Source organism: Carassius gibelio, chromosome A1, assembly GCF_023724105.1.
Source record: "Carassius gibelio isolate Cgi1373 ecotype wild population from Czech Republic chromosome A1, carGib1.2-hapl.c, whole genome shotgun sequence".
NCBI lineage: Eukaryota > Metazoa > Chordata > Actinopteri > Cypriniformes > Cyprinidae > Carassius > Carassius gibelio.
Genome location: NC_068371.1, coordinates 31863497 through 31890614, shown reverse-complemented (window position 1 = coordinate 31890614; position 27118 = coordinate 31863497). Strand labels below are relative to the sequence as shown.

The following is a 27118-nucleotide window of genomic DNA, read 5'->3' as shown; positions in this document are numbered from 1 at the left end:
CATACCTCAGCTAATTATATGTAAGCGTGAACTAGTGAATGTATTTTTCTCTCTCTTTCTCTCATCTGATGTCAAGGTTCTTCCTGATTAACCCCAGCACAAAATCAATCAATCAGAAAGACAAATACAAACTAGATAAAGCGTCAAACTGAAGATGTATAGCAGTATCTTAGACACAAACTCATTGACTGAGTGTACTAAAGCAGCTGAGACACTCAAATAACTAATTGTTAATGTGTTTCAACAGATAATAAATTACCAAACCTTTTATCTTGTGTCTTAATGTGCACACAGTAAGTATGAATCCAGCGATCAGCAGCAGAATCACACTCACACTAATGATGATCATGGTGAAATCTGAGAACAAAACACACACAATGTTAATGATGGGATACACATACATAAACCATTATCTACACAAATAATACATTTTATGGTGTTCATTTCAGCCCTTTTTTATCAAACATTATTGTAAAATATACATTTTAAAAACAAGTATGATAAATAGCAGACACTAAATAAAAAATAAAAAAATAAGTTGAAAACATTGTTACATATAGAATTCAACCATTTCTTATTCCAAAAAAACGGATAGGATTATTGGTATTTTGATTCTTTTGGAATATATGAAGTCAAGTGAGTGACTCAAATGTATTAATTAAATAAAGATAGTGTACCCTTTTTGACATTTAAATGCACTTTAGTGGTGACTTGAGCTCCACACCAGTATATCCCAGAATCCTCTTCTCTCAGATCAGTGATGGTCACAGTAAAGACTCCAGTAGATGCTTCACTGAAAGAAAATCGATCATCTCTGATCGTCTCCAATGAAACTCCATCCTTCACACACATGGAGGCTTCATGTGCTTTGCAGAAGCGTTTCTGATCTTCATCATGATGTTTGCACTGGATTGACACGTCGTCTCCTTCATACTTAGTCAAGTTCAGCTCTGGAAATGTTTACAGACACAAGAACATCAATTCACAGTCGTAGTTTCACATATTCAGATGCAGAAACCTTCCTCACCCTCGTTCATGATGACGATCAGATGAGTGTAAAGATAATTGAGCTCTGTTTCTAATGTCACTGCACACCAGTATTTCCCAGCATCCTCTGCTGTCAGTCCAGTGATGCTCCCAGTGAAGACACCTGCAGTGACGTCATCATTCAGAGTCAATCTGCCAGTCTTGGTCTCTTTCTCTTCTCTCACAGTCTCACTGAGAGGATTTCTGTCTCTAGTGGAGCACTTCCCCTTACAGAGAGACTTTGGCTTTGATTTATAGATTGAATCATAAGGACAGATGATCTCAGCTGATTCTCCTTCATGCCTCACTACTGGAGGCACTAAAAACAATCAAACACAGACATTTAACACAAATGATTGTGAATATACTGTGTTTACTACAGTGAAATCATCTGAAAGGACTCACTGATGAGGTTGAGCTGAATTTGAGTGGTCAGGGAGATGAAAGTCAGATCTGTGTCTCTGGTTTCTGCTCCACACCAGTAAACTCCAGCATCTCTCACACTCACATTACTGATGCTCACTGTAACAACTCTCTCTTCATTTCTCTCTGATGAACCACTCATTTCTGTCACTTTAGATGAGATGATGGTTTGGCAGATGTGATTATCATCCTCTTTGCAGAAATGAACTTTATGTTGCTCTGGGATCAGACAGGAGATGTTGACATCTCCACCAAGATACACAGATTCAGTCACAAACTTTATATCTACCAACCAAGAGAAATCACATAAACATCAAAAGAAAAACATCACACACATACACACATATTTTTCCTCCCTGACGATTCATCTGATTCTTAACAGTAACTGTATTTTGGTTTGTTTTTGTATTGAGGATGTTCACACTCAATCATCAGCCTGAGGAGCAGATCACTTTATAAACATTCAACTTGTCTGTCAAACACAAATATCTGACTTAATCACATTAATCAAATTTAACACTATTTTCTAGAAGATATTGATAGTTTATATTACTCACCCATAATACGTAGATGAACAGTATTAATAATGTAGTAACTGTACGAGTCTCTGTTGATCCAAACTCCACATAAATAAACTCCTCCATCATCTGGTGTCACAGCAGTGATCCTCACACTGAAGATGTTTTTATGTTTGTCATCAGAAATACTGAATCTTTCTTTCTTCTTCCATCGGCTGTAAATCATCTCAATGGAGTCTTTTTCTTCTTTGAATATGATCTTAGGATCATTAATGTGATTCTGTGAATATTCACAGTTGAAACTGGCAGTTTCTCCAATATTCACCATCACTCTCCTTGATACTTTACAACATGAATCTGTTATTCAGAAAATAGACAAATTCGTTTTTCATATGCTTTGATATGAAGTTATACTAAATAAAGACAAAATGTTCTACAATAACTGACCTTCTTCCACATCCAAAGTCATATCAATGAACCATTCGCCATCAACCTCAATCCTGTATCGTCCAGCATCTTGTGTGTTTATTTCTCTGATGAAGATCATGAGGTTTCCCTCACTGTTTCGATAAAGTGTGAACCGTCCTTCATTAATCCATTTATCATGTTTCTTATCATTTATTATTACGCTCCACTCAGGTAATTTGGCCACATATTTATCAGAGTCACTGCACCAAAGTTTCCCAGAATCCACCAGAACACTTCCTCCAGAATATCCCGTGACGCTAAAGCATCTCACTGCAGCTGTCAATCAGATTGATACTGTGATCAGAAAGATGATGAACAGAAAACAGCATCATTACTGCAGTGATGAAAGAGAAAAGCTCTGACCTGAGATCAGGTAGAAAGTGAGGAAGATGAGGAGGATCTTCATTGTGAGTTGAGTTCAGTCTTCTTTCTGTCACAGTGTGTGTGTGTGTGTGTTCACTGCTCTGTGTGTGTGCATTTCGGATGGGTTAAATGCAGAGCACAAATTCTGAGTATGGGTCACCATACTTGGCTGAATGTCACTTCACTGAATGTTACTTCACTTCACTTGAGCAAGGCATTGAACCCCAACTGCTCCCCGGGCGCCGCAGCATAAATGGCTGCCCACTGCTCAGGGTGTGTGCTCACAGTGTGTGTGTGTGTGTGTGTGTTCACAGTGTCACCACCACACCATACTTGGCTGAATGTCACTTTCACTTTTCACTTTATGTGGGCGTTTTTTTTTCTCTCCCCTTTTCTGATTATTTTTTTTTTTTATGTAGGATAATTTTTTCCAGCCAAACGCTGCAAGCCGGAAATTCCGGCAAAGTGCCAGAGAACTTTAAGCCCTGCATTTTATACCCCTCTGTCACTGTATTCATCATTTGTATTTTTTTTAAACAAACCACATCCATCCCCCACACTTTTGAAAAGCTTGCTACGCCCCTGCCCTGGGGAACACCATTTTGTACAAATAATGATTTTGAGGACACACTATCAACATGAACACTTTGTGTTCTTCCACTCAAATAGTTGCCAAACCATTTGACAGCTTTTGGAGAAATTCCAATATCCACCAATCTCTGAGACAGAACATAGTGGTCAACTGTGTCAAATGCTTTTGAAAGATCTAAAAACAGTGCAGCACAATAATCTTTAGAATCAATAGCACTTATAAAATAATTTAACACTTTCATAGTGGCAGTGACAGTGCTATGATTTTTATGAAAACCAGATCGCAAATCATGTAAAATATTTTTTGTTAATAAGTAGTCTTTTAACTGGTCACTTATAAGCCCTTCTAAAACCTTGGCTAAAGCAGATAGCTTAGATATAGGCCTATAATTATTTGGGTTTGATCAGTCACCATCCTTTAATAAAGGAGTGACATATGCTGACTTCAAAACACTTGGTATTAATCCAGTTTCAATGGTCAAGTTGAAAATGTGTGTCAAAGGTTCTGCAATATGTTCAGCAGAAATATTTAAAAATTATGGATCCAACCCATCTGTACCAGCAGAGTTTTTAGTATTTAACCCTATTAAAGCATCATACACCTCCTTGGTTCCAAAACAAACAAGATCAAAATCTATAGGTACATTTTCCCTAGACAAAGAGTCATCCTCTTGTCTCCTCTGATGTTTTGTTGAATGGTCAAACAATAACCCTGAAGATATAAAGTGCTGATTCAGGGAATCTAACATACTTTTCTTGTCTGTAATAATTGTATTGTTTAACTTCAATATATTTGGCATTACAGTATCCCTAGCGTCAGAAGACAGTGATTTTATAACTTTCCAAAATTTTGAGGGATTAGCTGAGCTATCACATAATTCATTTACATAAAAATCTGATTTTGCTTTGCGTATTTGAGAGACACTTTTTGACACTTTTTGAGAGACACTATTTTTGGATTTCCTTGCCATTGATCAAGCAAGATCACAGTCATGAATTAAATCAAACATTTTTCCTTAAAACCATGGATTATCACGGCCTTTGATTCTATATTTCCTAAAAGGTGCATGCTTGTTTATAATATTCAAAAATAGTGACATAAAATATTTCAACGCTATTTCGGGATCTGGTATCAAAATCACTCTGGTCCAGTCTAGGGATGTCAAATTTAGATTATTTCCATGATCGATCGTCGTTTAAATTAACGATCAATTAATCAATTAATCGTTAACCATAATACTGCAAAATGCGTCTATTGCAGGCACGCAGTCAGCGGTATGACAGGATGTGCAAAAGCCACACACACACACAAAACGCTTTCTCACTTGAATTAAAGAGGTTTTAGTCTGAATAAAATGCTAGTAGCAGGATTATAAAATGAATAGATGCGATTATGATCATTTGATAAAATGAAGAGAGCGCGCCATACTTTTGAGGTCATTTTACTTTGTTGACAGTTTCCAATCCCGCACGGAGAACGCTGAACGCGCATCTTTAAATGGTTTTGTGGTGCTTGTTGTTGTATTTTAAAGCACAATTGCAATGTTTTCAACTGACATTATTGTATAAAATTATCCGAAATGTGGATCGCGTGTGACTGCGCTGCACATTAAGTGAACTACATCGGCGCTGCTGCACCAAAACACAGTTGCTCACATTAATTTGATCCTGCTGGATTCTGTCCTAGAAAATGTCAGATTTTTAAAAATCCGGCATACAGCGCATTAGATCGTGACAGTGCATGCGTGCAGACGAGGATGAGCGAGCGCGGCTTTGGCTAGATTTATTTGGAGGTTATTGCTCATGTCTCATTCGGCACAAATCGAAATGTTTCCATATTCGCAATGTATTTGAATGTTAAACTATTATTTATAATGTAAACTAGGCTTGTACTTAACACGCATTCGCATATAGACGGAAAAGATGATCCTCTTCATATGAGCAAAAACGTCCTTGGCATAACAGCAGAGTGGACCGGTATACTACGGTCTATTTAAACTGAATGCTCCAGGAATGTGTCGGTCACAGCGCCTATTAATCGCTGTTTTGAATCAAGCAATTATTTATTTAGAAATGATAAGATCTGATTATGACAAGTGTGGTATAAAAGCTTTGTTTATTAGAGGAATAATAGGTTAACTGGAAAATGTTAGATCGCGACCATGCTTTTGGACCCCATAGTCTTCATTTACGTCTTTGTTCTGGTTTGCCGGTTGGTCACGAATTTCCACAAATTCAGTATATTTAGGCATTGTTTCTTTTCCTAAATCTTCATAGTCTAACCCTCTAATTTCCCAGGTTTATTTTATTATCTTTCGCTTTTAATAACTGTTTTCGCATCTCTTACTGTGGTAAACATGGGAAGGGAAATTAAAGATTTCATGAATTAAGAATTTGTTCGATTTATTAATTTGTTCCCTTATTTCACTTAAATCATGGGTTATTTAGGGAACAAAATTAATGAAACATGGACAATTTCCACATTAATAATTCGTAGGAATGAATTAACAAGTTGTAGGAATGAATAGACTACCTGTCCTGTCACTGTGTCCCGCAGCCCTGCAAAGCGCACGATATAAAACAGTTATCTGATGAAATGATTAGTAACTACATTTCTATTGCATTTAATGTTGAAGAACTTTTATGTTGTTTCTATTTTAATGTACTTTAAAGTTTAAACCACATTAAAAGCTTAATTTGTACATTGTGAATGAATGATGATGCTTTTATATATCGTCACCGTCACTCACAGCCGCTCGCACGTGTTGAGTGCGCATGAGCCGCACGCAGCCCAACATTGAATCGGTTAACCGACCATCGATAGCCTTAATTGATTGCATCTCTTATCGACAATTAATCGATCATCGATTAATCGTTGACATCCCTAGTCCAGTCACAAAGATTAAGATCAATACAAAAGGCTTGTTTGCAGAATGACTTCAGATTTATCTTAATTATAGTACACGGTTTACATTTAGATATCCTGGCATCTCTCACATCTGCAATAACGCAATGATCACTCATATCATTTGCAAAAACAGCAGTAGCTTTGTATTTCTTTGGCACATTTGTTAAAAACAAATCAAGAAGCGTAGACTTGTCAGGATGTTTAGGATTTGGCCTAGTAGGTGAGTCTATAATTTGAGTCAGATTCGCTGAGTCACAAAAACGTTTAATTTGATCAGATGCAGATGTTAGCCAATCCCAATTTAAGTCTCCCATTCAAGCCAATTCTGTATATTTTATAGATGACAAACAGTCAGACAATGTGGACAATGTTTCCTTTGGAGCAGAAGGAGGTCTATAGCCACCGATGTAGCAAGAGACTCGTTAAAAATGGATGTAAACAAACCAGCGAGCTGATCAGCGCAGGACCGCAGAACACGGCCAGAAATCCCATCAGGTCCAGCTGCTTTCCTTACATTCACTCTCTTTAGTGCCCTCCGAACCTCGTCCTCTGACACGGTGATCACATGATGATCGCTGCTCTGACTGCTGCTTCCTGACGCGCTGATCGGCAGACTCGCACTGCTTCGATTGCTTTCAAAGCGGCCGTAGAAAGTGTTTAGCTCGTCAGCCAGCGACGGATCTGCTCTCACCTCTGCAGAGGATTTATTTCCAAAGGCACAGATGGTCCTTAGTCCTTGCCACATGCGTCGGGAGTCATTTAGCTGGAAATGTGACTCTATGCGTTCCCTGTGACTGTGTTTGGCGGCTCTTACTGCGCGCCGGAGAGCATAGCACAATGCTTTGTACTCGCTCATGTTTCCCGATAGAAGACCGGCGTTGTAAGCAGCAGTGCGTTTGTTTACTGCTGCACGGATTGATCTGTCCACCCATGGTTTCTGATTTGAGAATGTCCTTATATTTATTGTATCCGTAGCTTGTTCGGCTAGCGTGTTTACAAAGCTTAACGCTACATCCGTGAACTCGCTGACGTCAGATGAACTTGCGCGAAACATGTCCCAGTCTACGTCATCAAGAGCCGCCTGTTACGTTGCTTCTGATTGGTCGGACCATCGCGTCACCACCCTCTTCACCAGGGGATCTTCTTCTTCTTCTTCTTCGTGCTTATTGGCGGTTCGCATTCTTTTCCAGAGCATTACCGCCATCTACTGTAGTCAATGGATCAGAGACTTAAATCCTCACTATAGTGGCTAGTTGGGAGTGATGCCCTTCATGTTGCTGCGTGTTTCCACCGGGGGATCTTGAACAAGCCGTTGTTTATATTTCGGTGTGAGGAAAATGGCGGCATGGTCCGATTTGCCGAAAGCTGGTAGTGAGCGTGCTTTGTAGGCACTCTTAAACTGAGTGTAGCAATGATCCAGTGTATTCGGTCCTCTGGTTGGACAGGATACATGTTGATAAAAATTAGGCATGACTTGCCTGAGTTTGGCTTTGTTAAAGTCCCCAGCAATGATAATAGCAGCGTCAGGATGTTTGTTGATGTTGCCGCTAAAAGCGCATCGTGAAGCTCAGACAAAGCCAAGCCAGTGTCTGCTTGTGGAGGGATGTAAACAACAGTTATGATGATCGATGAAAACTCCAGAGGCAGATAGAATGGGCGGCAAATAATGGATAAATGTTCCAGATGAGGCGAGCAGGAGCGCGACAGAGTGGAGATATTCCTGGGGTCACACCATTTCTTGTTAATCATGAAACAAACTCCTCCGCCTTTGGATTTGCCGGCCTCGGCTGTCCTGTCCATCCGTAAAACAGAGAAGTTTTCAGACAGCGTTACAGCAACCGGGACCAAGGGCGTGAGCCACGTTTCAGACAAACTGAGGATGTTACAGTCCCTAATGTCCCGTTGGAAACTTATCCTGGCTCTAAGATCGTCCATCTTATTCTCCAGAGACTGGACATTGGCGAGCAAAATGCTCGGTAAAGGAGGGCTGTGTGCTCTTTTCCTCAGTCTGTTGCGAATCCCAGCACGTTTCCCGCGGTGTTTCTTGATCCGTCGCCTCGGGTGGTTATTCAGGTGGCCATTGTTTATCTCGGCGTTCCGGAGAATCTCAGATGGCCACGATGGGTTGGAGGATAAAGTGTCCTGAAACAGGTCAGTGAATCGGTGTCCAATGTCCAAAAGTGTTTCCTTTTCGTATATGATCAGTGCAGAGCTAATGTGTGTAAAAAGAGAAAGCAAAAGTAGGTAAAAAAGTAAATAAAAATAATTTAAGCGGAGCGACCTGGACGGCGACCGGACTCGGCGGCGCCATCTTGTCTGTAATTGCACCATAATATCAACATTTGTCGTTTTGGCCCAGATTCTGACCATATCAATTTTTGGTAATAGACTTCGTACATTTATGTGCACAAAACCAATACCTGACCTCTTTAAAAAATCAGCAGGGGTTTGCAGAGATATCATATCTGTCACAGGACCTGGGTTAGGTTGGACATTTCCTGACATCAGCAACATAAGTGTAATTATACATTTCAACATACAGTGCTTTCTGCAATATTTAAAGTCCCCACTCATTGTGATTTTGGGCCAATAGTTTTTTGATGGAATAAAACAGTCATTTAAAAGGAGAAGACTTAAAAGATGCTTCAAGTCTCCATGTTGTGAAAACAAGCTCCAGTCATACAGTACATCCAGCTCCCCTGACTGCCAACTAGATCCTGTGCATAGCCAGTAATCTTTGACCATGATAACATATAAAATGCATTTAAAGAAACGTTATAGTTACTTTCTGGGACCTCCCGGTGCACTTCATACTCTGAGATTTAAGGCAGAGAGAGCAAAAACAGTAAGGCAAGAGTCATAATTGCCATGATATAATTTGCACACCACAGAGCAGGGTAGCCGGGGTATAGTTTGAAGAAACAGAGCAGGGTATTCAGAGTGTAGCTAGTAAATATCCAGGGTTATAGCTGATAGCTAGTGAAGACCCAGGCTGCAGCTGGTAGCTGATGGAATGGAGGCCAGGCTAAAGCAGGAGGCCAAGCTGTAATTAATATAGTCCCAGGCTGTAACTGGTAAAGTCAGAGTGATACAGCTTTACACCAAAAATGATGAAAACAGAGATCCAGGCAAACGCCTAGCTCAGCAGCAGATGGTTTGTAGTTAAAGGGCCAAACTGTTTTAACAGCACATAGAATAGTTCTCCTGTTAAAAATTGTTAATAAGTTGTGGTGCAAACCACAACTTTTCAATTGGGTTGCACCAAATGTTTTTTAAGGCAAAAAATACTTTGAGAAGATGTTAAAATCCATTAAAAAACTGATTAAAACTAGTTAAAACAAACAAACAATATACAGGACAAAGGATAAGCTGCCATTTTGGAAAGTGGGCGGGTATTTGCTGATCCCTTGAAGCCTATGCACAATGCAAGTCTATCTAAGATGACATTGTTTGACATTTCAAATATAATACAAAACCATAATGTAAATAATAATTTATTCTCTGATTCCGCAACTTGAAAGAAAAACAATAAACAACAAATAATAACAAATAAAATGTTTATTTTTTTCAATTAATAAAATATATAAATTTTAAACTTTTATATCAGAAAAAATACTAAGAGCAAGAAATGCCTCTTGCATTTACAAATCTAAATACTCAGAAAGATAAGAAAGAGTAATTTGAACAACTTTAAGTGCTGTTATTAAAGAGTCTTTATTAACTGTTAAAAGCTGCTCTTTGGAGTGGAAACTTTACAGTATCTTCTAGAAGTGTCATTCAAGGGTTTGTTTCCTGTTTTTATCACACCCTCACATAAACTGACAAGACAAACTATTTTAAACATGTGAAAGAAGCAACATGAGCAGCAGCGGAAACTTTGAAGTGTTGTTAAATTATTCACAAACTGAACTGAACGACCCTCATCAAACCCAACAACTGCTGAACACTAAATTATGGATTACAATAACATAAATATAATTTTATCATCAAACTGTGAGTGGAAACAAATATATATATATATATATATATATATATATATATATATATATATATATATATATATATATATATATATATATATATATATATATATATATTTAAATGTCCATAATTTGAATCATCATTAAACATTTTAAACACCTAGAGATGTTATCTCTGTGCAGTATGTCCTCTTCTACATATTTGAATCGCTTGCTCTCTTCCTCTCACTTCTCTCCTCTGAACAAACATATTCAGATGCAGAAACCTTCCTCACCCTCGTTCATGATGACGATCAGATGAGTGTAAAGATAATTGAGCTCTGTTTCTAATGTCACTGCACACCAGTATTTCCCAGCATCCTCTGCTGTCAGTCCAGTGATGGTCCCAGTGAAGACACCTGCAGTGACGTCATCATTCAGAGTCAATCTGCCAGTCTTGGTCTCTTTCTCTTCTCTCACAGTCTCACTAAGAGGATTTCTGTCTCTAGTGGAGCACTTCCCCTTACAGAGAGACTTTGGCTTTGATTTATAGATTGAATCATAAGGACAGATGATCTCAGCTGATTCTCCTTCATGTCTCACTACTGGAGTCACTAAAAACAAAACAAAGATATTTAACACAAATGATTCTGAACAGACTGTAGTAACTAGTGGCACACACAGTGCCTGGACTTGCTAGTTGGTACAGAATGTTGGCTATATTAAGCGCACAATGAAGACATAGAAAACCAAATTATATCAATATAACCCAAAAATTAAGCTCAGAGATTCGCTTGGAAGAAACAATACTATATATAACATTGACGTGACCAAACGGAATAAACTCAGTGTGCAATCAAGGAAAAGCTAAACAGGTGTAGGGACTAATTAACAACCAGTAAAACTATAGCAAACAAGGAGACAACACAAGGAAAATAATACAAAAACAGACCACATGTGACATTACAACCCTCTCCCAGTTGGTACATCCTTGCACTGTAACAGAGTCCAGCTGAGAAGTAAATGAGGGGGAATGGAGCAGGTGAAGGACAGGAATCGGGAGAAGGCGATGGCGGGAGAAACCAAGGGTGGCATGGGTTGCCGTGATTTTGCCAAGTTCAACATGTTCCTGGATCAACATCGTTTAAGCCTAAAATAGATATTTCCCGAAAAATATATTTCAATTCTGATTGGTTGATTGGAATGTTGTTCCACGATCAACAAGGATGCTGATCCAGGAACATGTTGTACTTGGTGAAATCACGCTCACCGGGTGGCACGACAGAGGGAAGAGCCCTGGAGGAGCCTGGAGCAGAAGGAGACTGATTGGGACACAGAATGACGTATCCTCGTATCCTCTTGTGCAGGCTCATGCTAGTGATGCAGTGCAGATGGTGAAAGCCAATCTATTGTTCTCCAGCACTCACTCCGCATGAGCAACGAAGTTCCCTCGAAGACCTTCCCTGGACAGCTTTGCCAGGGTTATAAGTCCAACAACAACAACAAAAAAAAATAAGCATAGGCAGCTGTCTGGGTAGGTATGCTAGATCTAAAAAAATCCCTTGTGTGGTCCTCAAGGAAGCAATCGCCCTGCTCGAACAGGTGTGGGGAGTAGCTAACAACCAATAAAAGAAACAGGAAACACAGGGAAAACAAAACCAACACATAATGCACAGCACTAGTCGCTATTTTCACGTGGGCAATTTCATGCACTTGAAAAGCTGTACCAGAATTTAATTGTACCTAATTGTACCTTCTTTCTTCATAAGTTTGATACATTTACTACAGTGAAATCATGTGAAAGGACTCACTGATGAGGTTGAGCTGAATTTGAGTGTTCAGGGAGATGAAAGTCAGATCTGTGTCTCTGGTTTCTGCTCCACACCAGTAAACTCCAGCATCTCTCACACTCACATTACTGATGCTCACTGTAACAACTCTCTCTTCATTTCTCTCTGATGAACCACTCATTTCTGTCACTTTAGATGAGCTGATACTTTGGCAGATGTGATTATAAGTGTGATTATCATCCTCTTTGCAGAAATGAACTTCGTGCTCCTCCAGGATCTGACAGGTGAAGTTAACTTCTTTACCAATATGAACAGATTCAGTCACACTCTTTGGATATTTTTCATCTATAAGCCAAAATAAATCACACAAAAAAATCAGAACAAATAATTTGCATATGCAAGATAAAGTATCTGAGGTTCCTCACCGTGTCTGATGCTCAGCTGTATCTCATTGAAGCTCTCAGTATAGTCAGATACTTTCACTCCACACCTGTATGTTCCTTCATCTGCAGCTTTCAGCTCTCTAAAAAACACCATCAAGACTCCTGCTCTGGTGTCATCATATAAAGAAACATCTCCATTCTCCATCCATTCACCCTGAACTCCTGGATTCTTCCTCTCTGAACATCCGTCTGATTCTTTACAGATGTATTTTGGGTTGGTTTTGTATTGAGGATGTTCACACTTGATCATCAAACGTCCTCCTGAGGAGCCGTTCACTCTAGACACGCCCACTTTAGCTGTCAATCAGAAGTTTCATTAATTTAAAATACACCTTATTAACTAAACACCAAACTCACAGTGACTCTGCGTAGAAATTTTGACAGCTACACTATGATTTATCTGAAAGGACTCACTGATGAGGTTGAGCTGAATTTGAGTGTTCAGGGAGATGAAAGTCAGATCTGTGTCTCTGGTTTCTGCTCCACACCAGTAAACTCCAGCATCTCTCACACTCACATTACTGATGCTCACTGTAACAACTCTCTCTTCATTTCTCTCTGATGAACCACTCATTTCTGTCACTTTAGATGAGACGATGCTTTGGCAGATGTGATTATCATCCTCTTTGCAGAAATGAACTTTATGCTCCTTTGGGATCCGACAGAAGATGTTGACTTCTCCACCAAGATACACAGATTCAGTAACACGCTTTGGATAGTTTACATCTAAAACAAAAGAAATCACACAAAAATCAGAACAGATTCTCCAAACATGCAAGATAGAGTAAAGTTTCCTCACCGTGTCTGACGCTCAGCTGTATCTCAGTGAAGCTCTCAGTATAGTCAGATACTTTCACTCCACACCTGTATGTTCCTTCATCTGCAGCTTTCAGCTCTCTAAAAAACACCATCAAGACTCCTGCTCTGGTGTCGTCATATAAAGAAACATCTCCATTCTCCATCCATTCACCCTGAACTCCTGGATTCTTCCTCTCTGAACATCCGTCTGGTTCTTTACAGATGTATTTTGGGTTGGTTTTGTATTGAGGATGTTCACACTTGATCATCAAACGACCTCCTGAGAAGCCGTTCACTCTAGACACGCCCACTTTAGCTGTCAATCAGAAGTTTCATTAATTTAAAATACACCTTATTAACTAAACACCAAACTCACAGTGACTCTGCGTAGAAATTTTGACAGCTACACTATGATTTATCTGAATGTACTCACTGATGAGGTTGAGCTGAATTTGAGTGTTCAGGGAGATGAAAGTCAGATCTGTGTCTCTGGTTTCTGCTCCACACCAGTAAACTCCAGCATCTCTCACACTCACATTACTGATGCTCACTGTAACAACTCTCTCTTCATTTCTCTCTGATGAACCACTCATTTCTGTCACTTTAGATGAGACGATGCTTTGGCAGATGTGATTATCATCCTCTTTGCAGAAATGAACTTTATGTTGCTCTGGGATCAGACAGGTGATGGTAACTTCTCCACCAAGATACACAGAGTCAGTCATATTCTTTGGATATTTTGCATCTGTTAACCAAAATAAATGACAGGAAATTCATAACAGATTTTTCATATATGCAAGATTTGACAGAGCCAAAATTCAAGATGGCAACTTGTTTATAGACATGTTTGCCAGTCTTTCTCTTTTTCTTCTTTCATTTCTTTAATACAAGTGTTTGACTAATTTTAGTCAATCTCTTCTATTTTTGTTTTGGTATTTTATTCTTAAATACTGTCTTTAAAAATGATCTTATTTTACATGAACACTTGTATCTGACAAATGTACCAGCGCTCCGGCAGTGGCCTCGGAAGCCCGACCTGTGTACTGGCTACAGTAAATTGGAAATATCCACCCCAGTCCAGACGTCCAACTTCAAATGCCAGATGAATATAAACAAACTGACTTTGGTTTCTTCATCCAAATGTGCCCAGTCTGATTAACAAAATGTATTCATTAAGAGTTTAGGGTTATATGACTGATTATTTAAACATTTTATTGAACAAGCAATTTTACACAATAATTATAACACTGGTTTGATTGTTGTATCATGCTTGTTAGATGTTAACCTTGCCTTGGATTTATTTTTTATTTTTTATTTTTTAATCTATTTGTCATAATTATGCTCTGTTTAAATGATTTAGGATGAGTGGTAAAAATAATCCTTGGTTTAACGATACAATTTCTACTTTTATTGGACAGAGGAATGCTGCTTGGGCTAAAGCTAAGAAAACAAAGGATTCTCTAGATTGGATCACCTACAAAACACTATTAAATAAACGCACAAAATTAATAAAACATTTCAAAATGTGATTATCATCTTTCTATAATAAATGAAAATGTAACTAACCCTACAAAGTTCTGCAAATTAGTCAAATCCAATTTGGCACCAAGCTCATCAATCAACTTTCCTGATTATCTAAATGTTAACCATTCTGTAGTAAAGAGTGCAGATATCTTTACTATTAATTTATGCCTATTGGTTTTTTCATCTGACTCTAGTAATTTAGCTGACTGTGCTCTTGTGGAAGGATTACATCCTGTTCAACATTGTCCCTCACAGTTGTTGAATTTTCTGCTGCACAGGTCTATAAAGCTTTAGTGAAATTTGGTATAAAAAATCAGCAGGAATCAATAGAATCGAGCCCTACTTTTTAAGATTTGGCAGCTCTTATATGTCTATATATAATTTTCTGAAAACATGGAAATCAGCAACAGTCATCCTTTTATGAAAGGGTGGATATCCTTCAAATCCCAATAATTGTATCTCACATCTACCATTTTTAGCTAAAGTATTGATTATATCATTGATATAATTTTCTTAAAGTGTCCCTATTATGCCATTTTTAAGGTTGCTAATATTGCATATGAGTCTGCTAAAACAGGTTTATATGTATGCAAGATCAAAAAACGTTCTCAGAATCTCTAAATAATTCATAAACGACTATGGGAAGCAGTTCATGGGGCAACTGTGGTCTAATGGTTAGAGACTTGGCTCTGCTCTCTTCCTCCCTCAATACCCATTACTGAAGTCCCCTTGAGCAAGGCACTGAACCCCGGGCTCCCCGGGTGCTGGATATATAGCTTCCCACTGCTGTGTGTGTGTGTGTGTGTGTGTGTGTGTTCACTGCTCCAGGTGTGTGTTGACTTCTCACAGCTGTATGTGTGGACTTGGATGGGTTAAATGCAGAGCACCAATTCCGAGTATGCGTGACCATACTTGGCAAATGTCATTACTTTCACTTTCAAAGAATCAGTCTCTCTAAACCCCTCCTTCAAGTGAGCCCTCACTGTTGGAAACAAAATGCTCATTGTCATGACAGCCCTAGAGATTTGACAAAACATAGAAAAGACAGTATCAATTGCAGCTTACCAGCTGATGATGAAACGTTTGAACTGATCAATGAGAGAATGATTCACAAGCAGGACATTCCTCAGTGTCAAGTGTTGACAAGTTTTAGGTAATTATGAGATGTGATCAAACAAATTTAGTCTCACAGCATGTTTCTTCGTGATGTAGAGCCGTAATAGAATAGGACTCAAATTCCTGACGACTCGTTTAGGCAACTGTAAGCTGACTTTATTTTTAATTCTTTCCCGACTGACAATAACTTTACTTATTGTGAACTGTTGGCTTCACAACTTTGCAGATAGTTAATGTTCACATACAGCTACATGGCACACTGCATGAAAGGTAATAGTCGAAAAGGCATAATGTAAAAAGCAGGGTAAAGGATCAGTTTAAGCTCATTTTCTATCTTTATCAATGATTTAGGTCTTGGAATAAATTTAGTTAAAATGAATTTGTATGCTGACGACACAAATATATATGCAACAGCATCTTCTTTCAATCAAGAAAGCACTACAGAGTGAATTTCAACTAATGCAGTATTCACTGCTACAGCTGAAAATTTTTGACCTTGTATGGTATATTCATAGAAAAAGTTTGCATAAACGTTTAGGTATCTAGGGCCCTATTTTAACAATCTAAACGTAAAGTGTAAAGCGCACGGCGCAGGTGCACTCAGGGCGTGTCCAAATCCACTTTTGCTATAATCTGGAAAAATGGTCCGTGTGCCAGTGCGCATTTTTGGAATGGGTTGGCCCTGTTCTCTTAATGGGTGTAACGTTCAAATACATCAATCAGTGTGCCATCTCTCATGCACTCGCGCCATGGTGGAATTTGTTGGCGGTGTATGTCTGTGTACTGGCACGATTGTTCAAATACTTAGCCGATTTCTTTCATCATTATAAGTAGCAATAGGCTGGATTGCAAATAGGTAGCCTAATTCACTATACATCACTACATTATAATATGTATGTAGCCTACACAATAATATTATTTTACACTGTAATCCTTTTGTTTTTAATATTTTGTATGTTTGTGTGATGCAAAAATGCTCCTAATTTATTCATGCCGCAATGCATGATGGGAGCCATGGATGAGTTTTTATTGGCTACAACATGCTTTTTTGATGGTCACCGTTGTTATGATGCTCACGCTGATTATTGATGTTTGTGTGTCTAAACTAAACAACTCTTTCTTTATGTAGAACTAACTTTTAAAAACATGTCATATTATGGAAAAAACGCTGGATCACTTTTTTTTTATCCACCTAATTTATGTACACAATAAAGAAACCTGAACTCAGCCATTCAGGTCACTCCATGACAATCAGTCCAAACCACAATCAAAGCCATAAGATCGCCTTGGCTCTGGTCTGGTCTGTCTGTCTGTCTGTCTGTCTGTCTGTCTGTCTGTCTGTTTCAACTCAGTTACCACAGCCACACAAAATAAAGTTAATAACTGAAGGTTCAAGATCCCAACTAAAGCAAACACTGACCACTATAATGGTGACACACAAATTGTGATTTTCTCGTTTGGTGATTCTGCTTGTTAACATCAGGTGTCTTCAATAATGGTCAACCATAACTCAATTAACTTCTTAATTATCTCTGAATTAACTCTGCTTCAGTGTTACTTTTAACACTGCCTCAATTTTTATATGTGTCCACACTCAGAGTGTTAAATTAACACTGGGGATTTTGCTGCGTAGTACTAGCACAATATTTACTGCTGGTGATTGTTAAATGCAAGTCTGCATTAAGTATGCAGTTCACCATTTGATGCAAGATCAAAAGTCACCATAAAAATGTCCTAAAAGCAACACTATGTAACATTTTTTACCTTAAAATGATGTTTCCAAAATCGTTTCAGTGGCTCATCAATTCGTAATTCGCAAGGCACGTATGCCTCTCTGGAATGATGCTGAGTCATTAACACAGTGGTAGCTAATTTATAAGTAGTTTTCAAATTAAAATAATCATTAATTCTTCTCTCTTTAGACCAAATCAAATTTAAATCAAGGAATACATTTGGAAAATCTTGAATAAATTATGACAATTTTCTAGATTAAATTAGATTAGATTAATTTCTAGATTAATTTTATCTAGATTAAAATGGTTCATTCGAATTCTGCCGACGGCATTCAGAATATGTGTGTTACCCAAATAAAATTGACAAACAGTAAGTCTTTGAGAAGGGGTTTAACAAGCTAGGTGGTGCATTAGAAAAGTGGCTCATCTCATGTTTCCAAAATACATCACAAAGTGCTTGAAAAAGCTATACAATCAAACCTACATTTATTCAGACACCTTCAACATTTCCCACATTATTACAGTTTTGCTATATATATCAAAAATTATATCTGGTGTCTTGACTGTTAAAACTACAAAGTAATTAATTCAAGAGCAGTGAGTGATTTTCGTTTATTTTCTTGGATTAACATTACAGCAGCCAGTAGCTAAATTAGGCGCGGTCACTTTAAGAGACGATGAATGCATCCAATATAATACACATCCCATTTTTTCCCCTCAACTGTTTACTTTCACTTTAGAGATAACGGACAGTTTTTTCAAGCATAATTTCCAAGGTGGATATTTTGACATATTTTGTATGTATTTGTCGGCACAAGAGCAAAAATAAGCAAATTCGATGTTCAAGTGTTTTGGAGACGCCTTTATCTGCGTGAGCCCTGAATACCAGAACACCGCGGTACTGAATTGGGCTCTTTCACATCTTTTTGTTTTTTCAAACTGCCATTTGTATTTGTTCGGGTGCCGTGGGACTTCGAGGAGAACTTCGCAGAAGAGAAGCTTCTCTGTTCAGCTTTTCCGCGTCTTGTGTTTGGATGCTTTAATGTTTAAAATCGACAAGAAGTAAAAACGTGAAAAAGATAAGCTTTAATTCGTGGCGATGCGCAGCAGTGGTCCATCAACTGTCCTGAGCATCTTTTTAGGCTGGCCTCAGCCAGTCAGTTATATAAATATCAAGGTGAAAGTCATCATAGCTTGCTTAGTATAGACCCAGCTCCCAACCCGACTTTGAGAATAGATTAACGGCGATATTTTTTTTTATCGCCCGATAACGGCCCACCACTAATTATATAGTATATACATATATTAAAGAAGCACAAAAAGAGATAAAAATTAAACTAATTTTTCAGATACTGTAGGTTTAACTTAACATGTATACATTTATTTAACGTATTTTGTTGGTTAAAATGAATGACAGGTATTTGGAATGCTGTCCTTTTAAGACTTCCATGCATTAAATACTGACACACGTTTAGTTTTCACACACCTGTTCACGTTCACTTAATCCATAATGTACTGTATTTACATGAGATTCTCTACGCAATAAGCATTTGGACTGTTGTGTGTGTATTTGAGCGCTGAGAACGGATCACGCGCTGTATGTGAGAACTGAGGAAGTTATCCGTTCACAATCCAAAGACAGGGACGCACATTTTGAAAGACAAATAGCCTATAGGATACATTTTGAATGCCCAATAGTCCTCAAATAACATTAGGCTATAGTCCAATCTTGTCTAGTTAAAAAAAAAAAAAAAAAAAAAAAACACTGGATAAATTTTGTCATAATTTCCACATCAGATATTATTTTTAGCTCACTGTCTCGTCTTAGTCACATAAAAAATGTTCGTTAACGAATATGTGCATTTTTTGTCAACTATGACTAGATACCGACTGTATGGGTCTGTCACATGATTAAGGAACGACTCGACCTGAAAGACTCATGGGATGAACTAATCAATTCTCTTTCAGGCTCGAACTGTATTGGTAGCGTATGGGTCTGTCACGTGATTAAGGAACGACTTGAACCCGGAGACTTGTCAGACAAGAGGTGACGTGAGCTAATCACAGACTGAAGACCCAGGTAAACTGAATTAATTTTTTCTGTATCTTATAGCATTTTAGTTTTGTATTGTTTGTAGTGTGATCAACGTTTGCGTAAGTACTAGATGTGTTGGGGAAGTAACACATAACATTTTAATAACATTTTGCTAAAATGAACGAAATGACTCAAAGGGCCCTATCTTGCACCCAGCGCAATTGACTTTGTACACCGACGCATGTGTCATTCCTATTTTGCACCCGCGCAAAGCACGCTTTTCCCTCCACAGAAGCACGTCGCTAAACTAGTGAATGAACTTGCGCTCCCTGGGCGGTTCAGCGCAAAAAAGGAGGCGTGTTCCGGCGCAAACAATCCCTGGTGCTATTTTGCTGTTCCATTAAACAATTGCGCCACTGACCAGAAAAAACCTAGTCTAAAGTCAGTGGCGCGTTGCGCGTTGTTCATTATGCTATTTTAAGGGCGCATGCTTGACCATAATGTAGGCTATAGCGTGCACAACGCGCATACACTTTGCTCATGTAATCTACACAGATGCAACAGTTGCAAATCATAAATTGTTACACTAAAAAATATTAACACGTGAGATGACGGAAATCATTGTGGTGTGCCACGAAGATGTGAAAAAATAGGCATTAATCTAGTTTACAAATTATTCAGGCTAATTTTAATAGGCTAATTAAGGATCAGACCTGTTGGCCAAATAGTGGCAAGACATGTGTATATAAGGACATCTGACAAATTGTGGCTATTTCCTCCCACGCCTGTTTAACCGACGCTATTTTGGGTGGGTTTCTCCCATCCCCATACAACACAACTTCTCTGTCTTTCACTGCTCTTACAAGAACATCAGTCTCCTGGCTGTGAACCGCTCCTGGCGTGCGCCTGGTAAATACGCCATAATAAAAGCAATCCATAATGGAACTTGCGCACCTGCTTTTAAAGGGAATGTTGGATGAAGTTCTGATTGGTTTATTTCACGTTACGCCCAAACCACACCTATGAATAATGAAGCTACTTCAGACCAACCCATTTTAGATTTGCGCCGGGCGCAAGAGCCATTTATCCCGCCGGGAAAATAGCAACAGCGCCGAGACCTGCCCACAAACTTACTTGCGCTTCGCGCTTTGACACTTGCGTTTCAGATCGTTAAAATAGGGCCCAAAAAAAGATTCATTCATTTTGCTGAACGTGACTCAAAAGATAAAAGATAGCATGTTTTCTGTTCCTCACCGTTTCTGACGCTCAGCTGTATCTCAGTGAAGCTCTCAGTATAGTCAGATACTTTCACTCCACACCTGTATGTTCCTTCATCTGCAGCTTTCAGCTCTCTAAAAAACACCATCAAGACTCCTGCTCTGGTGTCGTCATATAAAGAAACATCTCCATTCTCCATCCATTCACCCTGAACTCCTGGATTCTTCCTCTCTGAACATCCGTCTGGTTCTTTACAGATGTATTTTGGGTTGGTTTTGTATTGAGGATGTTCACACTTGATCATCAAACCACCTCCTGAGGAGCCGTTCACTCTAGACACGCCCACTTTAGCTGTCAATCACAAATATCACTAAATCAAATACAGACTTTTAGAAACTTTAAAACCAGATTAGATTGAGTTTGTTTTACTTACAAGTAATATCCAGATGAACAGTGTTTATGATGGAGTAACTGTACGGGTAACTGTAGTCCCAAACTCCACATAAATAAACTCCTCCATCATCTGGTGTCACAGCAGTGATTTTCACACTGAAGATGTTTTTATGTTCTTCATCAGAAACAGTCAATCTTTCTTTTTGATCCCATGTGTTAGAAGTGGAGATCACCTCCTCAATTATGTAATTTCTTGTTTTTAATATGATTTTTCTATACCTTTGATACCATAAATATTCACATCTGAAATCAGCAGTTTCTCCACTTTTTACTCTTAATATCTTTGATGCTCCACAACATGAATCTGTCAACATTCAAGCTTTTATGTGATCTGGGAGAACTACATATAAATATGAATCAAAGAAAACACTGAAAATTGGATCTGATTGATAGTTTATATTACTCACTCAAAATATGCAGATGAACAGTATTAATAATGGAGTAATTGTATGATTGTTTGTCGATCCAAACTCCACATAAATAAACTCCTCCATCATCTGGTGTCACAGCAGTGATCCTCACACTGAAGATGTTTTTATGTTTGTCATCAGAAATACTGAATCTTTCTTCCTCATTCCATCTGCTGTAAATCATCTCAATGGAGTCTTTTCCTTCTTTGAATATGATCTTAGGATCATTAATGTGATTCTGTGAATATTCACAGCTGAAACTGGCAATTTCTCCAACATTCACCATCACTCTCCTTGACACTTTACAACATGAATCTGTCATTGATATGATAAAGAAATAAAATTTTCATATATAAAAGCTATGAAAAAATCAATAACTACATTTAAGCCTTTGATTTCAAAACAACTGACCGTCTTCCACATCCAGAGTCATATCAATGAACCACTGGCCTTCAACCCCAATCATGTAACTTCCAGCATCTTGTGTGTTCAGTTCTCTGATGTAGATCACAAGGTTTCCATAATTATTTGAAAATAAAGTGAATCTTCCTTCATTAATCCTCCGTTCATGCTTCCTATGGGTTATTATTCTTTTACCATGGTGCGTTCTCATGTATTTAGCGTAGTTTTTGTGCCAAGGCTTCCATGAGCTAACAAGAACACTTCCTCCAGAATATCCCGTGACGTTAAAGCATCTCACTGCAGCTGTCAATCAGATTGATACTGTGATCAGAAAGATGATGAACAGAAAACAGCATCATTACTGCAGTGATGAAAGAGAAAAGCTCTGACCTGAGATCAGGTAGAAAGTGAGGAAGATGAGGAGGATCTTCATTGTGAGTTAAGTTCAGTCTTCTTTCTGCTGAATGATCTCTGTGTGAATCTCTCTGTCTCTACATCTGTCTGCTTTAGTTACTTCCTCTTTATTCAGCTCTTTATCAGTAATGAGCAGTTTTACTGGCTCCTCCCACCATCAGCACTGACTGAATATCACATTAATCACACTGAAAGAGCGACTCCTAGTGGATACGACAGAGTATGTAAGACAGTTCTGTTCTGCTGTAACTGTCAAATTCATTTGTGTAGGAGAGCGTCATACAAAAGATAAAAAATAAAATAAAATAAAATAAAAAATAAGCTAAATTCATGGTGAAATAGGGTTGCATGCATTAAATAAAATCTCAGAAAAACAGAACACACGAGATGGGTATAAACGGAGGTCGGAGCCAGCTCCAAATGGGCGTGTCAGCTCCAAATGGGTGGGACTTCAGCTCCAAGTGGGATGTACAAACCTCCAGAGTCTTTTGATTGGTTTATTTAATGTCATGGGGTTAATGCACGCTGCAAATCCCCGCCCACCAAAAAAAAAAAAAAAGAAAGAAAAAAAAAGAAAAAAAAGACGACGTCAACTTCCCAAGGCTTTTCAGCGTCAAGAAAGAGGAATTTTAAGGGGTAAGTTTAGACTTGTACAACGTATTACAAGTTGTGAAAAAGTGCAGTATCTTGGCGGTAGATGTTTTAGTCTTGACGTAGTTAAATTATTTCTGCAATACATATTTAGGATTTACGCTGCAGATTATGGACACTGAAGACCATAAGCAGGTATTGTGACTAACGTTACGTAAAATATGTAGGCCTATGAATTATAACTGCATTGATACTTAAGCGATCAATAACTATTAATAGATTTAGTACAGTGTTACATAAGACTGAGTCTTAGGTAAAACTCCTAACTGATTATGCTTGGACTTAAACAAAGCTGGTCATTGTTTCAAAACCTGCTATTATATTTTTAAAATGTTATCTATTTTTACGTGTAATGTTCATTCAAATAATGTAATGCAATTGAAACATTTGGTTTAATTACCAAATTCATTTTTCAATTTAATAATCATAACAGTGGATATAAGAAGATAACTGCAGTGTCCATTACCATGCATTACATATCAACAGTAGCCTATAGGGTGTAGAATTAATTTTGTCATTGTAGGAAACACCAACAAACAAAAACATTATGTGTAAACTTTGTGGTACAGAAAGTTCAAGTCTGGGTGGCCAGAAGTTAAATTTCAATGACCTGGTTACTGCCTCTCTCTGTAAACACAAAGGATCACTTTCCTGATTTTTTGTTCTTTCCACCTTTTTTTGTTCTTTCTATGCATCAAGATGTGTAATTTATTGTGTCTGAAGAATTTTGACTAATGTGTGTGTGTGGGTGGGTCTTTGTGTGGATAAATTATGTTCATACTTTAAAGGTGGACATTTGCAACAGCGCTTGTCCCTAAAATTGCTCCAGGGGTATGGTCAGAGACTGTCCTAAATGACAAATGTTGGAATGTAAATGACATTACATTCTGTGGACGTCTCACATAAATGTGCATTGTACTTTAGTTAATGTTAACTTGTCAACAGTTAATTATTTTAGGATGTCATTGGACTGAATGTTTAGTGATTAATGACACTTCATTCCAGTAAAAATATAATCCATAGCATTGGAGAGAAAGTAGCAAAAGTGTTCCAAAGCTGATAAAAATCAAGATGGTTAAAACCTCAGGTTCCTTAAATATCTGTTCTACAGGACTGTTTGGGGTTGGACAGATTTTGTAATGGTTTTGAAGTCTGATGCTCACCAGGCCTTCATTTATTTGTTCAGAAATGCAGTAGAAACAGTCATATTGTAAATTGTAATAGTATTTTACAATAACTCTTTTCTATTTGAGGCAGCAGTGGATCTACCCCAATCATCATTAACGGGACCACAGTGGAGACAGTGAGCAGCTTCAAATACCTTCAAATGCCCTGCAAAGAGTAGCTGAGCACATGTCCAGAACATCTCTCCCTTCTCTGCAAGACATCCACATCAGGAGATGTAAATCTAGGGCTGTTAAGATCCTTAGAGACCCCACCCACCCTGGAAATCCACTGTTTCATCTGCTACAGTCAGACAGACGCTTCTGCAATCTGATGGCACCAACGGAGAGACTCAGGAGGAGTTTCTTCCCTCATGCTATCAGACTACTAATCATGGACATTAAACACACTGAACTTTATAGACAGGTTGTTTAGGGCTACCCAATAACTCTCTGCACACTGCGCTTTTTTGACAACCTAACTATGCAACTCATCCTCACTGCACATTGTTTACATCTCTGCACATCATCTGTGTAGCAGTTTCTGTGTAGCATCTCTACAAATCATCTGTGTAGTAGTTTAATAGTTTAATATTGTGTATATTTCATTATTTGTATTTAATTATCTCCCCAAAAAAAAACTTTTTATTTTTTTCCTGTTGTTTCATTATTTGTATTTTAATTTTCTCTTATTTTTTGCACAGTCTAAAAAGAGTATGCCAGACCTACATTTCACTGCTTTTTGCATGTCATATAACAAATAAAACTTGAATTTTGAGTGGTGTGGAGCGTTACCTGTGATCGAGTTGGTGATAAAAAGGAGATGGAGAAAAGAGTGTCTTAAATTGGACTTTAGTACCATTAATATTTTCCTCTTAAGTCTTGGAATGTTTTTTTTTTTTTAATTATTATTAATTCTTTTATTACTATTTAGATTATTTTTTTCTTTTTTTCAATTAAATGTTTATTTGTCAAATTTACTTCCATGTGTGGCCTTTTGTAATGTTGTTTCACCTAGAGCCAAGGGGGTTGTAACAATCTAAACAATATAATTCTCCCTCAGATTTCAAACTTGCATTAAAGAAAAACATTAACATACAGTAAACATTTTATTGCTCTAAATTACTCATTCATTTTCTTGAAACTGATGTAATTATGAAATGAATATCATTTAATATACTTGAATGTTTGCAGTTGTCACAAAATTAAATAACAACCTCTTGTTAATCAAATTTAAACTACAATGAAAAACAATAAATCAGTTTTTCATTAGTATCGCTACTTTATGCCATCCTCATTCGCGCGCACCCCGGCAATGACGCAATTTGAAATGTCCGCTTAAACTCCGCCCATTTTGTAAAGTCCCGCCCACTAGCGGCAAAAGTTCCTCCCACTTGGAGGTCTCCGTGAAGTCCAGCCCACTTGCGGCAAAAGCTCCTCCCACTTGGAGGTCTCCGGGCTGCAGCGATACCTACTTGGAACACACTGAGAATCTCACACTAGAAGAGTGTAGGGGACTGTCTTTTAAATCCTTTCACCACTTTACGACCTCCTGTTATCCTAGCTTACAAGAATGAACTGAAGTACATTGAAATATCAGACTTTGTGCTTCCATCCTCAACCAAGTTTTGTGCTGTCTAGGTGTGCATGCATAAGATTTATGATTATTGAAAATGTAAATAAATGATCAATGTGGGATAGCTATAGACACAAAGCAACTGATTAAGGGCTTAACACATTCAAATAAGTTTTTTATATAGTCTTCAAGTCTTTGTTTATGTGACAATACTGTGGCAAATTCATGAGCCTCAGACTGACTGTTAGTTGTGTCACTGATGTATAAAATAACTTTTGTCCCTACACTTTGTGATCTGTATTTAAAGTTTTCTGAAGCCAAAAAACAAAAAAAGTTTGGTGTGATAATTATTGTGTTATTCTTTGGTATTACTCAATACAAATGTGTTATTCTATGTTATTTACTTAATATGGTATTATCTTACTTATAATATTATGGATAACTATGACAGAAAGCAATATACTGATCAATATGCTGAGTATTATGGATAACTATGACAGAAAGCAATATACTGATCAATATGCTGAGTTATTCCCAAATACTGGTTGTCATGAAAAGGGTCAGGTGTATAAAAGCCCTCCCATAGGGCAGTACTAGTAGTGTTGAATAGGATTGGACATAAAAGACCTCCCACTGGGAGATCCTGGTAATATTCCACTAAGTTGTATCTGTGAACTAAACTGACCTCTGTAATGCACCTGTGAACTAAAATAACCCTGAGAACTTTGGGTGATTTCCAAGTGTTGACATCAGTGGTAAACAGACTTGGAGGGATGTCTCACGTGACCATAGCCAACCAATAGGGAGAGATTGTTTAATTGTTGTTTTGGCCGAATTCCATCATTAAGCGATAAGGGGTGGCAAACTTGGCGGGCAATGCCAATTAAAAACCGGAACTACCAAATAAGGTATAGAGATAGAGGTATAAAATGAGTGCATGGACAGACAGAAGATTCAGATGCGGCGGCCGTCATCTCGGCTTTGTTGTTTTGAGCAATAAAGTCTATATTCTGACACCTGGAACCCCGTCTCCTTAGCCTTATTTATTTGACTGAAGAAATTCATCATCAGCCCTAAGACACGACATAATTGGCACCCCAGATGGGACTGGATTGAAGTCCGGTTTCCACAAGAGC

The 27118-nt window shown here is 38.0% G+C and overlaps 1 protein-coding gene across 1 annotated transcript in view; it reads right to left on the bottom strand.

The window, feature by feature from the left end:
* Positions 1-27118, bottom strand: part of LOC128020226 (uncharacterized) — a 364990-nt gene that overhangs the window by 36695 nt on the left and 301177 nt on the right. Inside the window, exons 10-11 of the mRNA XM_052607044.1 lie at positions 13721-14032; positions 13565-13603 (exon numbers count right to left, since the gene is read on the bottom strand). Coding sequence (XP_052463004.1) covers positions 13565-13603; positions 13721-14032 — 351 coding nt within the window. The remainder of the gene's footprint in view (positions 1-13564; positions 13604-13720; positions 14033-27118) is intronic.